This window comes from Myxine glutinosa, chromosome 2 (genome assembly GCF_964187855.1).
Source record: "Myxine glutinosa chromosome 2, kmMyxGlut1.1, whole genome shotgun sequence".
NCBI classification, from domain to species: domain Eukaryota; kingdom Metazoa; phylum Chordata; class Myxini; order Myxiniformes; family Myxinidae; genus Myxine; species Myxine glutinosa.
The window spans coordinates 118,656,972-118,673,026 of record NC_136262.1 but is presented as its reverse complement, the minus strand read 5'-3'; the positions used below and the strand labels follow the sequence as shown (position 1 = coordinate 118,673,026).

Sequence of the window (16,055 nt, the reverse complement as noted above, 5' to 3'; positions counted from 1 at the left end):
CCACATTACCATGTACGGTTCATGATAGCCACATTACCATGTACGGTTTATGATAGCCACATTCCCATGTACGGTTCATGATAGCCACATTACCATGTACGGTTTATGATAGCCACATTACCACGTACGGTTCATGATAGCCACATTACCATGTACGGTTTATGATAGCCACATTCCCATGTACGGTTCATGATAGCCACATTACCATGTACGGTTTATGATAGCCACATTCCCATGTACGGTTCATGATAGCCACATTACCATGTATGGTTTATGATAGCCACATTACCATGTACGGTTTATGATAGCCACATTACCATGTACGGTTTATGATGGCCACATTACTATGTACGGTTCATGATAGCCATATTACCATGTACGGTTCATGATAGCCACATTACCATGTACGGTTCATGATGGACACATTACTATGTACGGTTCATGATAGCCATATTACCATGTACGGTTCATGATAGCCACATTGCCATGTACGGTTCATGATAGCCACATTACCATGCACGGTTTATGATAGCCACATTACCATGTACGGTTTATGATAGCCACATTACCACGTACGGTTTATGATAGCCACATTACCATGCACGGTTCATGATAGCCACATTACCACGTACGGTTTATGATAGCCACATTACCATGTACGGTTTATGATAGCCACATTACCATGTACGGTTTATGATAGCCACATTACCATGTACGGTTTATGATAGCCACATTACCATGTACGGTTTATGATAGCCACATTACCATGTACGGTTTATGATAGCCACATTACCACGTACGGTTCATGATAGCCACATTACCATGCACGGTTCATGATAGCCACATTACCATGTACGGTTTATGATAGCCACATTACCATGTACGGTTTATGATAGCCACATTACCATGTACGGTTTATGATAGCCACATTACCATGCACGGTTCATGATAGCCACATTACCATGTACGGTTCATGATAGCCACATTACCATGTACGGTTTATGATAGCCACATTACCATGTACGGTTTATGATAGCCACATTACCATGTACGGTTTATGATAGCCACATTACCACGTACGGTTTATGATAGCCACATTACCATGTACGGTTTATGATAGCCACATTCCCATGTACGGTTCATGATAGCCACATTACCATGTACGGTTTATGATAGCCACATTCCCATGTACGGTTCATGATAGCCACATTACCATGTATGGTTTATGATAGCCACATTACCATGTACGGTTTATGATAGCCACATTACCATGTACGGTTTATGATAGCCACATCACCACATGTGGTCACTGCCGCCACGTTGGCCGCAGTGGCGGCGCCGTTAACAATATCCAGATGTGTGAAGGAGGGAGTGAGGAGGGAGTCACGAGGGGGTTGTGGCCAAAGGAGGTTTCAGAGAAAGATCCACGTTTTGAGTTTATTCAAGGGAAGGAAGGACCAGTTCCGAGTCGGAGTGTAATGAGACATGTCGATGTGCGTTGTGCTGTCACTGCTGCTGTTCTACTGCTGTCTGCTGCACAAAGTGTCCGCAGCTCCTGGTGATGGACACCTATCCGGTGTTCCCTTGGCAAAAGACGGATCCCTGAACGGCGACTACATTAAGGAGTCCCTGTTTGGAGGCGTCAGAGAGGTGGACAACAGCAAGCTTGGGCTTCTCTTCGACATGTGGGTTCTTGTCTGTGTCTGTCTGTCCAATCGCCTCGAGGTATGTCCGAATTATGCACAACTGCTTTTGAGATGTCGACTAACTAAGGAACTAACCAACTAACTGACAGGGTATTTTAAAGCAATTTGAATGGTTTCTCGAAGACAGGGCAGCATGTAGAATCATACCAACACAATCATAAGACTTTAAACAAACAAACAAACAAACTAATCCCTATTTTGGGAGGGGCCCTCTCCCCTCCCAACCTGTATACCTCCTCAGACCACAGTTTTTCCAATGCTGTGAACAAACATTGCTACATCACGTATGATGAAGGTTGTGGTGAAGTTTCAACAAAATAGTGTGTGTAGGTTCTGAGAAAAAAGCAAATACCTATTTTGGGGGGCAAGCCCCCCCCCCCCCCCATAGACCACCTTAGACCCTGATTTTTTTTTAATGCCAGGCTCAAACTTTGGTACAACAAGGGTGATTAAGGTTGTGCTCAAGATTCATCAGAATTGCACATGTAGTTTCTGAGAAGAAAGCAAATGATGTGTGTGTGTGATTGTGATTGATGCCCGCACATTACGCGACATGTGACCAGTCTTCTTTAGGTGTGTGTGTGTGTGATTGTGATTGATGCCCGCACATTACGCGACATGTGACCAGTCTTCTTTAGGTGTGTGTGTGTGATTGTGATTGATGCCCGCACATTACGCGACATGTGACCAGTCTTCTTTAGGTGTGTGTGTGTGTGATTGTGATTGATGCCCGCACATTACGCGACATGTGACCAGTCTTCTTTAGGTGTGTGTGTGTGTGATTGTGATTGATGCCCGCACATTACTCGACATGCGACCAGTCTTCTTTAGGTGTGTGTGTGTGTGATTGTGATTGATGCCCGCACATTACGCGACATGTGACCAGTCTTCTTTAGATGCATGTGTATGATTTGATGCCCACACGTGCTTGTTGTTAAAAAAAAAAAATTATGTTGAAGGTTCCAGTCACGAACTGCATAGTCCTCACAAGGTCAGGCCTTAAATAAAGGAGCTGCATTGATAGAAAAGTGAAGAAAGAGAGAGTCAGGGGTTTTTGAGAAGGGGGAGATCATAAGTGTATGGAAATACAGGGTAAGGTAAAGAGTTCCAGAGTTTGGCAGCGGAGAAGAAGAAACAAACATCATCACGGGCCACCCTTGATTTGCCAATGGCCACACAATAATCACGTGATGAAGGGGCTTGTAGAGTATTCCGTGGTCTCGCTAATAGTTGAGGTACACAACTGTCGTGGGTTTAATAAGCACCTGGTTGAACTCGGACAGTGTACAAGAGATTTATTAATTATAAAAATAATACATGCATGGGAAATGCTGAAGTGGCGTGTAAGATAGTAGCACCACCATGGATGACATCACAGTCATTACAATCATCTACAGCCCGCACCAACATCTCCGCGAGCTGCAACCCGTATTGGCTTTATATACGTTCCCCCAGGGTCAGAATAACTGATAACACCGCTCCAAGTTGACAATAAGCCTCATTCTGAGAATGTTTTGCCAAGGCCAAACATGGGATATGGTCAACAGTTTATACGACAGTCAGACGCTAATGAAAATAGGTCATAGTGTGTCGCTGCTGCCACCATCAGGATAGGGAACCACACAAGCAGAAAGTTCTTTGGAGCAGAAACCAAAGTAATATCTGTAGAAAAGAGAGAAAGAGACAACTTTGTGACGTAATTTGAGAGAGTCGAGTTTTGAGGTCAGATTGGGAGCGTTCATGAGTCGGACCACTTTTGATTCAATTTTGTCTGTAAGTATGTGGAGCTAGAACCTCCCCAGGTGTGAGAGAAGTTTTCTATACAAGGACGAATCAATCCTTCATACAGATGAAGAAACTGTTGAGAAGAGAAGAAACTTCGACATCTGAACAGGAACAGACTAGTTTCGTCGAGGCAGATTTAGATATTTGTGTAATGTGTGGATTCCAGGATAAAATTGATGTTAGGGTAATACCTAGTAAGTTTATTGTATCACATGGTGTAATTGTGGAGCTTTCAAAGGAGATTGGAAAGTTGAGAGGAGTTTTAGAGAGAGATGGGAAGAAATTGAATTTTAGAAACATTAAATTTAACCTGATTACATTTGTCCCACTGGGAAATCTTGTCCAAGTCTGAATTTAAAGAGGAGGCTGTGATCAAACGAGGTGTAGATCGAGTGAGGGAGGATGGAACAGATGGGAAAAACATGGAGGAATGAAATGTAGATTCATCAACATACGAGTGCATTTGGTTATTTGTTGAAGAAAGCAGGTCATTGATATAAAAAAAAAAAGGAAGAGTGTTGTAGATAGGACAGAACCCTGAGGAACACCGCTGTTGATAGGGAAGGAGGGAGATGTTGAGCCTTGGACAATTGCAGAGATAGAGTGGTCAGAGAGAAAGCTCAATATGAGAGAGCAGAGTGATGGAGGAAAGCCGAAAGAGAGAATACCTGGATATCAGACCCCGATGCCAAACTCTGTCGAAGGCTTTTGAGATATCAAGACCGACAGCAAAGGATTCCCCAAAGTCTCTCAGAGAAGAGGCCCAGACATTAGTAATGGTAAGAAATGATATCATAAAAGAAAAAGGATATCACCATGTAAGAAAGGATATCACCGGTAGATCTTGCCTTGCGGAAGCCATATTGATGGTCAGATAGAAGACTGTGGGATTCAAGATGCTTGAGGAAATGGGAATTGAGAAAACATTGAAAGACTTTGGAAATAGAAGTCAGAGCAATAGGAGGGTAGTTGGAAGGGTTTGAGGATTACCCTTTTTTTTTCTTTTTTTTTATACAAGATCGAGGCTCGTGAAAGAGCGAACATTAATCACACAGAAAGACAAACAGACACATCAAACAAATAACATCGGGAGCGGTAGACAAGATGGGGAGAGAGGGGGAAGGACACAAACACAACATTTGAGAGCAGGGACCGAGAGACATGGAGACATCGAGAGATCTGTGGGAGGGAGAGGGCTTTGGGGGGGAGGCATGTGAAGGGGGGGGGGGGGGGGTGGGAGAGGTATAAACATATTGACACTGCCAGGACTTCCAGGAAAGAAGTTGGAATTTCAAACAAGGTGGATCTGGGGTGAATTAGTGGGGGTAGAAAAGATCAAGGTTTTGGATGGGGGAAGATAGGCTGTGCTAAGGCATGCTTCCAGGAAAGACAGTTATTTTAGGTTTTTTTGGATTGTTAGTCATCCAGTGTGGAATTAGAGGAGAAAGAGAAGCAAAAAGAGTTGCTTTATCATTCGGAGAGATAGCGATGGTATTGGTATCATCGGAACGGAACAACGAAGGAGAGGTAGAGCCACACAGGTAGCGAAGAGGCCAAAAAAAGATCAATTAATGGAAGAAGATGAGAGGTTGACTCATTTCTTTTGGATAAATGAATACTTCGTCTCACGAATAATATGATGATTTCCAGCAGATATGAAAGCTCAATGTGAGTTGGAGGAAGAAGAGTTTTTCCATGTCCCATATGGCGCATCCCTTGCACGAATGAACAAACAGTTGGTAGGGGAGACGGACATTATCATCAAACGCCAAACGGGAAAGAAGGATATTCCTGTAATCGTCCCGGTCTTGTCTACAATATCTGCTGTGAGTGCGATACTTTGCATAGCATGCCTGAAAAAAATACTCGAACGTCAGGACGTCAGGCCTCGCCAGCCAGTTTGTGAAAAGCTTGGGCCAAAAACTACACCCGACAACACCACAAGAACGTGGTAATAATCGTGGTTGGTAAAGAAGAAGAAGCTACACACTGTGGCAACGCCCGTGGTTGTCAATACATCATACACTTCGATCCGAATGCAGCTTGCACATCTTTTTTTTTTTGTCTTCGTTTTGTTAGTTTATTACGTCCTCTTATTCTGGCTTTTCTGTTTCACTTTTATCAAATCTACAATAGCGATCGTTCGGGGCGGTGTATAATCATACATCAGCGTCAAGTCGCCGATTCAGTTGGAGACGTGGCACGGAAAAGGGGCGGGGCTAACAAAGAGGAGGTCGCTCGCCCGGATGTAGTTATTAAATTTTAATCATTCCAATCATGTATAAATTTAAAAGGTTCGCAATTTGTTTATTCGCGCATCAATCGCATCGCGACGAGAATAAAGGTACGTAATACGTATGGTGTACACAACTTGATGTAAATAACACTCCCCTCCTGGTCTTGAGGGTGTGCGTCCCGGAGTTCTGAGGGAAGTGGCACAGGTATTATCAGGTTACCGCTTACAAATGTATGAGAAATCTTTGTGTGAAGCCGAAGGTGTTTCCATCGCGATAAATCAGTAACTCAAGAGGTAAATCTAAATCTGCAAGTAGAACAAGTCCAGAGACAGAAGGGCCGCTAAATTAGTCTGTGGTAACTATGGTGATAGGACTTGTAGGTGTATAGAAAAAACTAGTCTGTGGTAACTATGGTGATAGGGCGTGGGGTGTGTAGAGAAAACTAGAGTGCCTGTGGTAACTATGGTGATATGACGTCGGGGTGTGTAGAGAAAACTAGAGTGCCTGTGGTAACTATGGTGATATGACGTGGGGCAGTGTAGAGAGAACTAGACTGCCTGTGGTAACTATGGTGATAGGACGTGGGGCAGTGTAGAGAGAACTAGTGCCTGTGGTAACTATGGTGATAGGATGTTGGGGTGTGTAGAGAGAACTAGTGCCTGTGGTAACTATTGTGATAGGACGTTGGGGTGTGCAGAGAAAACTAGAGTGCCTGTGGTAACTATGGTGATATGACGTGGGGCAGTGTAGAGAAAACTAAAGTGCCTGTGGTAACTATGGTGATAGGACTTGTAGGTGTATAGAGAAAACTAGAGTGCCTGTGGTAACTATTGTGATAGGACGTCGGGGTGTGTATAGAAAACTAGAGTGCCTGTGGTAACTGTGGTGATAGGATGTTGGGGTGTGTAGAGAGAACGAGAGTGCCTGTGGTAACTATGGTGATATGACGTTGGGGTGTGTAGAGAGAACTAGAGTGCCTGTGGTAACTATGGTGATATGACGTTGGGGTGTGCAGAGAGAACGAGAGTGCCTGTGGTAACTATGGTGATAGGACGTTGGGGTGTGTAGAGAGAACTAGAGTGCCTGTGGTAACTATGGTGATATGACGTTGGGGTGTGCAGAGAAAACTAGAGTGCCTGTGGTAACTATTGTGATAGGACGTCGGGGTGTGTAGAGAAAACTAGAGTGCCTGTGGTAACTGTGGTGATAGGACGTCAGGGTGTGTATAGAGAACTAGAGTGCCTGTGGTAACTATGGTGATAGGATGTTGGGGTGTGTAGAGAGAACTAGAGTGCCTGTGGTAACTCTGGTGACAGGACGTCGGGGTGTGTAGAGAAAACTAGAGTTCCTGTGGTAACTATGGTGATATGACGTGGGGGTGTGTAGAGAGAACTAGAGTGCCTGTGGTAACTCTGGTGACAGGACGTCGGGGTGTGTAGAGAGAACTAGAGTGCCTGTGGTAACTATGGTGACAGGACGTCGGGGTGTGTAGAGAGAACTAGAGTGCCTGTGGTAACTATGGTGATAGGATGTTGGGGTGTGTAGAGAGAACTAGAGTGCCTGTGGTAACTCTGGTGACAGGACGTCGGGGTGTGTAGAGAGAACTAGAGTGCCTGTGGTAACTATGGTGATAGGACGTTGGGGTGTGTAGAGAGAACTAGAGTGCCTGTGGTAACTATGGTGATATGACGTGGGGGCATGCAGAGAGAACTAGAGTGCCTGTGGTAACTATGGTGATAGGACGTTGGGGCGTGCACAGAGAACTAGAGTGCCTGTGGTAACTATGGTGATAGGACGTTGGGGTGTGCAGAGAGAACTAGAGTGCCTGTGGTAACTGTGGTGATATGACATTGGGGCGTGTAGAGAGAACTGGAGTGCCTGTGGTAACTATGGTGATATGACGTTGGGGTGTGTAGAGAGAACTAGAGTGCCTGTGGTAACTATGGTGATGGGACATCGGGGTGTGTAGAGAGAACTAGAGTGCCTGTGGTAACTATGGTGATATGACGTGGGGGCATGTGGAGAGAACGAGAGTGCCTGTGGTAACTATGGTGATAGGATGTTGGGGTGCGTAGAGAGAACTAGAGTGCCTGTGGTAACTATGGTGATAGGACGTTGGGGTGCGTAGAGAGAACTAGAGTGCCTGTGGTAACTATGGTGATAGGACGTTGGGGTGTGTAGAGAGAACTAGAGTGCCTGTGGTAATTATGGTGATATGACGTGGGGGCGTGTAGCGAGAACGAGAGTGCCTGTGGTAACTATGGTGATATGACGTGGGGGCGTGTAGAGAGAACGAGAGTGCCTGTGGTAACTATGGTGATATGACGTGGGGGCGTGGAGAGAGAACTGGAGTGCCTGTGGTAACTATGGTGATATGACGCGGGGGCGTGTTGAGAGAACTAGAGTGCCTGTGGTAACTATGGTGATATGACGTGGGGGCGTGTAGAGAGAACGAGAGTGCCTGTGGTAACTATGGTGATATGACGTGGGGGCGGGTGGAGAGAACTAGAGTGCCTGTGGTAACTATGGTGATATGACGTTGGGGTGTGTAGAGAAAACTAGAGTGCCTGTGGTAACTATGGTGATATGACGTGGGTCCGTGTGGAGAGAACTAGAGTGCCTGTGGTAACTATGGTGATATGACGTTGGGGTGTGTAGAGAGAACTGGAGTGCCTGTGGTAACTATGCTGATATGACGTTGGGGTGTGTAGAGAGAACTGGAGTGCCTGTGGTAACTATGGTGATATGACGTGGGGCCGTGTGGAGAGAACTGGAGTGCCTGTGGTAACTATGGTGATATGACGTGGGGGTGTGTAGACATAACTAGAGTGCCTGTGGTAACTATGGTGATATGATGTGGAAGTGGGTAGAGAGAACTAGAGTGCCTGTGGTAACTATGGTGATAGGACGTCGGGGTGTGTAGAGAAAACTAGAGTTCCTGTGGTAACTATGGTGATATGACATTGGGGCGTGCAGAGAGAACTGGAGTGCCTGTGGTAACTATGGTGATATGACGTTGTGGTGTGTAGAGAGAACTAGAGTGCCTGTGGTAACTATGGTGATAGGACGTCGGGGTGTGTAGAGAAAACTAGAGTTCCTGTGGTAACTATGGTGATATGACATTGGGGCGTGCAGAGAGAACTGGAGTGCCTGTGGTAACTATGGTGATATGACGTGGGGGTGTGTAAAGAGAACTAGAGTGCCTGTGGTAACTGTGGTGATATGACGTTGGGGTGTGTAGAGAACTAGAGTGTCAGTGGTAACTGTGGTGATAGGACGTGGGGGTGTGTAGAGAGAACTAGAGTTCCTGTGGTAACTTTGGTGATATGACGTGGGGGTGTGTAGAGAGAACTAGAGTGCCTGTGGTAACTATGGTGATATGACGTGGGGGCGTGTAGAGAGAGAACTAGAGTGCCTGTGGTAACTCTGGTGATATGATGTGGGGGCGTGCAGAGAGAACTAGAGTGCCTGTGGTAACTGTGGTGATAGGATGTTGGGGTGTGTAGAGAGAACTAGAGTGCCTGTGGTAACTATGGTGATAGGACGTCGGGGTGTGTCGAGAAAACTAGAGTGCCTGTGGTAACTATGGTGATATGACATGGGGGCGTGTAGAGTGAACTAGAGAGAACACAACATGTCCCCTCTTTCTTTAACCACATACAGTCACGTGAGAAAGTTAGTCCACCCCATGTAAAGTTTTGACTTTTACAATATATTTCAACATACAGCTATTTGATCTTCATTTCAACAATATTGATAGAAAAAGGTGATATTGAAGCGCGGTGTTACGCGCGCTGCTTGTAAGCAAGGAGGAAGCGGACAACGCGGTAAGTTGTAAGAGTCTTTATTCAAGAGCTCCACTGTAACACTGGAGCGTTCCGGGCTGCGCGCCCAATGTATATCCCGTGGCCACGCCTACCCCTAGGGCGTGGCCGCCGCCCACTTGGCGCGCGGAATGATGTCATCACGCCAGTGAGCTTTCGTGTCCGCCACACGCGCCCCACCAGTATTCCCGCGCACCTGGAGGGCCAGTTTGCGGGGCAAACGGATGACCCGGCCGAAGCGCCCTCTGGCGACTGGCGGCGTCCGGGGTGCAGGGATGCCAACTCGCATGCCTCCGCTGCACCCGGGATGGGTGCAGGCTCGGGGGGCGGCGTGCCGGCGGGGCCGGGCGGTGCCGGGGGTCCGCCTGCAGGGGGGCGGCCCCGACGCGGGGGCCGAGCCACCGGCGGTGGGTGGTCCACGTCGAGGTGGGCCGGCTTGAGGCGGTCTATGGAGACACGGTCAGGAGTGCCGCCGATGTCCAAGGTGAAATGTTTCACCCCGGTCTCCAGCACGCGGAAAGGCCCGTCGTACGGGGGCCACAGTGGTGTCCGGTGGGCGTCGTGCCGGACGAAGACGTACTCCACGGTGCGAAGCTCCGGGGCAACGTGCGTAGGTGGGTGCCCGTGGTGCGCCGTGGGCACCGGGGCGAACCTCTGGGCAGTCTCCTGCAGCGCTGAGCGCTCCTGCGCCGCGGACCATGGTGCCATGGAGTCGGGGAGGAACTCGCCCGGCACCTGCAGCGGTTGCCCGAAAACCAACTCCGCCGCGGATGCGCGCAGGTCGTCCTTGGGTGGCGTCCGTAGGCCCAGCAGCACCCAGGGGAGCCTGTCGACCCAGCCGCCGTCGCGGAGGGTCGCCCGGAGCGCGGCCTTCAACGAGCGTTGGAACCGCTCGCACAGGCCGTTAGCCTGGGGGTGGTAGGCCGTGGTGCGGTGCAGCTGGACCCCGAGCCCCTGCGCGACCGCCCCCCAGAGCTCCGAGGTGAACTGGGGGCCGCGGTCGGACGAGATGTCTGAGGGGGCGCCGAACCGGGCGACCCAGGTGGCGATGAGCGCCTGCGCGACGTACGCCGCCGTCGTTGACGCCAAAGGCACGGCCTCCGGCCACCGGGTGGTGCGGTCCATCATGGTCAGGACGTGGGTGAAACCCCGCGAGGGGGGCAGAGGTCCCACCAGGTCCACGTGAACATGGTCAAACCGACGTTCCGGCACCGCAAACGGGGCCAATGGGGCCTGGGTGTGTCGGTGCACCTTCGCGCGCTGGCACGCGAGGCACGTCCTGGCCCAGCCGCGGGCGGCCTTCCGGAGGCCATGCCAGACAAACTTGTCGGCGATCAACCTCTGGGAGGCCCTCGTGCCCGGGTGGGACAGGCCGTGGATGGCGTCGAAAATCTGGCGCTGCCAGCCTGCGGGCACGAAGGGGCGAGGCCGCCCGAGGGAGACGTCGCACCAGAGGGCCGTGCCCGCGCCGTTGAACGGCACGTCGGTGACGCGGAGGCCCGTAACGGCGGTCCGCAAGGCCTGGACGTCGGGGTCGGCAGCCTGGTCCGCCGCCATCCGGGCATAGTCGATGCCGAGGTGGACCGCGTGGGCAACGGACCGGGAAAGGCAATCCGCCACCGGGTTGTCCTTCCCCGCGACGTGCCGGATGTCCGTCGTGTATTCGGACACGGCCGAGAGGTGACGCTGCTGCCGGGCCGACCACGGCTCGGCGACCTTGCCCATCGCGAACACCAGTGGCTTGTGGTCGATGAAGGCCGTGAAAGCACGGCCCTCGAGCAGATGGCGGAAGTGCCTGACCGCCAGGTGGAGCCCGAGCAACTCACGGTCGAAGGTACTGTACCAGTGTTCGGGCGGGCGAAGCTGCCGGCTGAAGAACGCCAGCGGTTGCCAAGCTCCACGCACCCATTGCTCGTGCACCGCGCCCACCGCATAGTCCGAGGCGTCGATGGTGAGGGCAATCGGTGCATCGGGCGCCGGGTGCGCAAGCATGGTGGCGTTAGCCAAGGTGAGCTTCGCGCCCACGAATGCCGCGTCCATCTGCTCGGTCCAGGTAACGTCACCTTTGCCCGGCTTCCCTCGGAGGGCCTCGTGCAGGGGGCGCAGGAGCTGGGCGATGCGGGGCAGGAACCGATGGTAAATGTTTACCATGCCCAGGAACTCCTGGAGCCCCCTGATCGTGCGGGGGCGCGGAAACCCCTTCACCGCCTCCACCTTGGCCGGTAGGGGGACGGCCCCGTGCCTGGTGACGCGGTGCCCCAAAAAGTCGATTTCAGTGACACCGAACCGGCACTTGGCGGGGTTCACGATCAGGCCGTGCTGGCCCAGGCGTTCGAAGAGCGTGCGGAGATGGTGGAGGTGCTCTTCGCGGGACGCGCTTGCGACGAGGATATCATCCAGATAGACGGAGACGAAATCCAAGTCGCGCAAGACGCTGTCCATGAGGCGCTGGAACGCCTGAGCCACATTCTTCAAACCGAAGGGCATCCGAAGAAATTCGAAAAGACCGAACGGCGTGATGACAGCCGTCTTCGGGATGTCCTCCGGCCTGACGGGGACCTGGTGGTAACCGCGTATGAGGTCCACCTTCGAGAAGAAGGACATATTCGCCAAGCGGGCAGAAAAGTCCTGAATATGGGGGATGGGGTAATGGTCGGGGGTGGTGGCGTCGTTGAGACGGCGGTAGTCCCCGCACGGTCGCCATCCCCCGCCGGGCTTGGGCACGATGTGGAGCGGCGACGCCCAAGCACTCTCGGAGCGCCGCACGATGCCGAGCCGCTCCAGCGTAGCAAACTCGGCTTTAGCAACCGTGAGCTTCGTCGGCTCGAGGCGGCGTGCCCGGGCGTAGACCGGTGGCCCGGCGGTGGGGTTGTGATGTTCCACCCCGTGCTTGACGGTCCCCGCCGAGAAGGCGGGCCTCGTGAGGGCCGGGAAACGGGCGAGGAGGCGGGTGAATTCGTCCGCTGCCGGAAGCGTGCAGATGAACCTGGCCGGAACCGAACCGCTCAGCAAGCCGCTCGGCGAGCCGCTCGATGAGCCGCTCCGTGAGCTGCTCAACGAGTCGGGCAGCGCGCAAGCGAGCGAGCTGAACGTCTCGGCCTGGACAAGCCTTCTGTGCTTTACGTCCTCCAAGAGGCCATTGGCACAAAGGAAGTCCGCGCCAAGCAGTGCCATAGGCACGTCGGCAGTCACGAACGACCATCGGAAAACCTGCCCTCCGAACCGCAGAGAAAGGCAGCGTTTTCCGTATGTGCGAATGGGCGTACCGTTGGCAGCAAGCAGAGCGGGACCCCGGCCCGCGGACTGCTTGTCGGACGTACCGGCCGGAACGACACTCACCTACGCCTCCCGTGTCGCACAGGTAACGGCGCCCGGATAAGGTGTCCGTTACGTACAGGAGGCTGTTTAATCGGCTGGCGCTCAGTGCCACTACCGAGGGCCGGCCCGGGCGTTTCCCGACCTGCCGAATGAGCACGGCGGGCGACATTGCCGGGCCTCGTGGCCGAACCTAGCGTGGAAATGGCACCAGGTTTGCGGCGAGGCTGCGGTTTCCGCGGTGGTGGTGGGCGGGGCGTGGCGGCCACCACGAGGCGCCCCTCGGAGTAGGGGTGGGCACCCGCAGGAGGTTCAGCGGCTACGCGGTGCGTCGCGTAGTAGGGGTGGGCATCCGCAGCAGTTTCGGGCTCGGGAGCCGCTACGGCCGCACCGAAACTCGCCTGCGTGTCCAAAGCCGCGTAGAACTTGTCGGCCTCGGCCGCGAGCGCTCGGGGTTCCGTTGTCGCAGAACCGGCCAATGCGAGGCGTACTCGTGCCGGCAGCTGGCGGCGAAATAACGCCCGGAATAGAGCGTTCGGGGTTTCGTCGCCCATGAGCGACAGCATATGGTCCATTCAGACCGACGGTCGCGTGTCACTGAGCTCGGGGAGGTCCAAGAGGCGATCGGCCCGTGCGTCCACCGTGAGGCCGAACGTGGCGAGGAGGAGACGCTTGATCGCCTCGTACCTGTCGTCGGCCGGTGGGTTCCTCAGGACCGACACGACGCGGGCGGCCGTGCCGGCCAATGCGAGGCGTACTCGTGCGAGGCGGATGCGAGGCGGACGATGCGAGGCGGACGTGGCAGTAGCGTGTCTCGTCCGCCGTGATGCCTCGAAGCCTGAACTGGGCTTCGGCCTGCAGGAACCAGATCTCCGCCTGAGCTTCCCAGAACTCGGGGAACTTTATCGCTACCGCGTTGGTTGCCATGGCTGTGGCGGGTTCGGGTGGCCAGCGACGGCTGACCAGAACGTCGGAGGTCACCAATGAATCGCGGTGTTACGCGCGCTGCTTGTAAGCAAGGCGGAAGCGGACAACGCGGTAAGTTGTAAGAGTCTTTATTCAAGAGCTCCACTGTAACACTGGAGCATTCCGGGCTGCGCGCCCGGTGTATATCCCGCGGCCACGCCTACCCCTCGGGCGTGGCCGCCGCCCACTTGGCGCGCGGAATGATGTCATCACGCCAGTGAGCTTTCGTGTCAGCCACAATATAATATAACAAATATCATGAAACATTTACATTTTGTGGTTCATTGTATAATTTAAATAAACATCAATGCAAATTTCGCATGTGGAAAAGGTAAGTACACCCTTGGCTCTAATAGGTGGTATTGCCCCCTTTGGCAGAAACAACCTCAAGTAGGCGTTTCTTATAACTGTCTACCAGTCTCTGACATCGACTGTGAGAAATTTTTGCCCACTCCTCCGTACAGAATTCTTTCAGCTGTGCGATGTTTGAGGAGTTTCTTACATGCACAGCTCGTTTCAAATCCCCCCACAACATCTCGATGGGATTTAGATCCGGGCTTTGACTTGGCCATTCCAGAACCCTCCATTTCTTTCTTTTCAGCCATTCCTTGGTGGATTTACTGGTATGTTTAGGGTCATTGTCATGTGGCAAGGTCCACCTTTGGTTGAGCTTCAACTTTCTGACAGATGGCCTCACATTATCCTCAATTACCCTTTGGTACAATGAAGAATTCATAGTGGATTCTATGATGGTGAGCTGCCCAGGCCCTGATGCAGCAAAGCTGCCCCAAACCATAATATTTCCACCACTATGCTTTGCAGTTGGTATCGGGTTCTTGTGGTCAAATGCTGTCTTTGGTTTTCGCCAAACATGTCTTCTGGTACTGTGGACAAATAGCTCTACCTTTGACTCATCTGTCCAGAGCACATTGTTCCAGAAGTGCTGGTCTTTGCCTAGGTGTTCATTGGCAAACTTTAATCTTGCCCTGATGTTCTTTCTGGACAGCAAAGGTTTCCTCCTGGCACACCTCCCATGTAGATCAAATTTGTGCAGCCTCTTTCTAATGGTAGACTCGTGCACTTTGACATCAACAGTGGCAAGAGCTACCTGTCGGTCCCGTGATGACATTCTGGGGTTCTTTAAGACTTCTTTCAGCATCTTGCAGTCTGCTCTCGGGCTGAACTTGATGGGGCAGACTGGCCTGAACAAGTTGGCAGTTGTTTGGAATCTTCTCCACTTGTAGATGATCTTCCGGACAGTTGAATGATTGATTTCAAATTGTTTGGAGATCTTTTTAAATCCCTTCCCAGACTCGTAGGCATCTATAACCTTCTTTCTGAAGGCCTCAGAGTGCTCTTTTGATCTTGGCATGGTGACGCCGCACACTTCAACAACAAAGAGCAAACCAAACGAAATGTCTGAGGTTTAAATAAGACAGGTTCCTCCAAGATCCTCTCTAACGATGTTCTAATCATTTGCACCTGACCTGGTGCACCTGATTCTAATTTTAGGTATTTGAAGTAGTGATCAATGTAGGGGTGTACTTACTTTTTCCACATGCAAAATTTGCATTTATGTTTATTTAAATTATACAATGGACTACAAAATGTAAATGTTTCATGATATTTGTTATATTGTATCACCTTTATCTATCAATATTGTTGAAATGAAGATCAAATAGCTGTATGTTGAAATATGTTGAAAAAGTCAAAACTTTATTACATGGGGTGTACTTACTTTTTCATGTGACTGTACATACCATAACTCGGTGAACAACAATACAGTATATCGCAGTTAACTAGAAGATGAAATGTAGTAATACCACAGCATGGACAAAACATAAAACAAGTAATAATAGACATGGTAACAGTTTATCTTCGCTTCCTTTTCTTACTCTCGAAGAACTTTAGATTACATCATCACATAATCTCGTGTCCAGACTGGAGGTCTGCGATCTCTGGCATCCAGGCCGACCAGCACAGATTCTGATGCGTCTTGAGCTGGTGGAGCGGTGATGTCAGGAAGGAGTGGTTGCTTGGTATCGTATCTTTCATTCCCTTGACGGGCAGATGCTAAATGAGAAGCGTTCCAGATCCGTCCATCAGGAGTTTGTACGTGTGAGATCCTCTTCGCTCCATAACTTGGAGAGGCGCTGAAAATTTAGATTGTCCCTTTCGGAGGATGCCAGATTTCCTCACTCGGACGAAGGAGCCACATTCAA

At 51.1% G+C, this 16,055-nt stretch overlaps 1 protein-coding gene across 1 annotated transcript in view; it reads left to right on the top strand.

Annotated features, from left to right (window-relative positions):
- Nucleotides 1–1,274: 1,274 nt before the first annotated feature.
- The window catches only part of LOC137417459 (45 kDa calcium-binding protein), a 34,678-nt gene continuing 19,897 nt past the window's right edge, over nucleotides 1,275–16,055 (top strand). Inside the window, exon 1 of the mRNA XM_078771552.1 lies at nucleotides 1,275–1,685. Coding sequence (XP_078627678.1) covers nucleotides 1,486–1,685 — 200 coding nt within the window. The 5' untranslated portion in view covers nucleotides 1,275–1,485. The remainder of the gene's footprint in view (nucleotides 1,686–16,055) is intronic.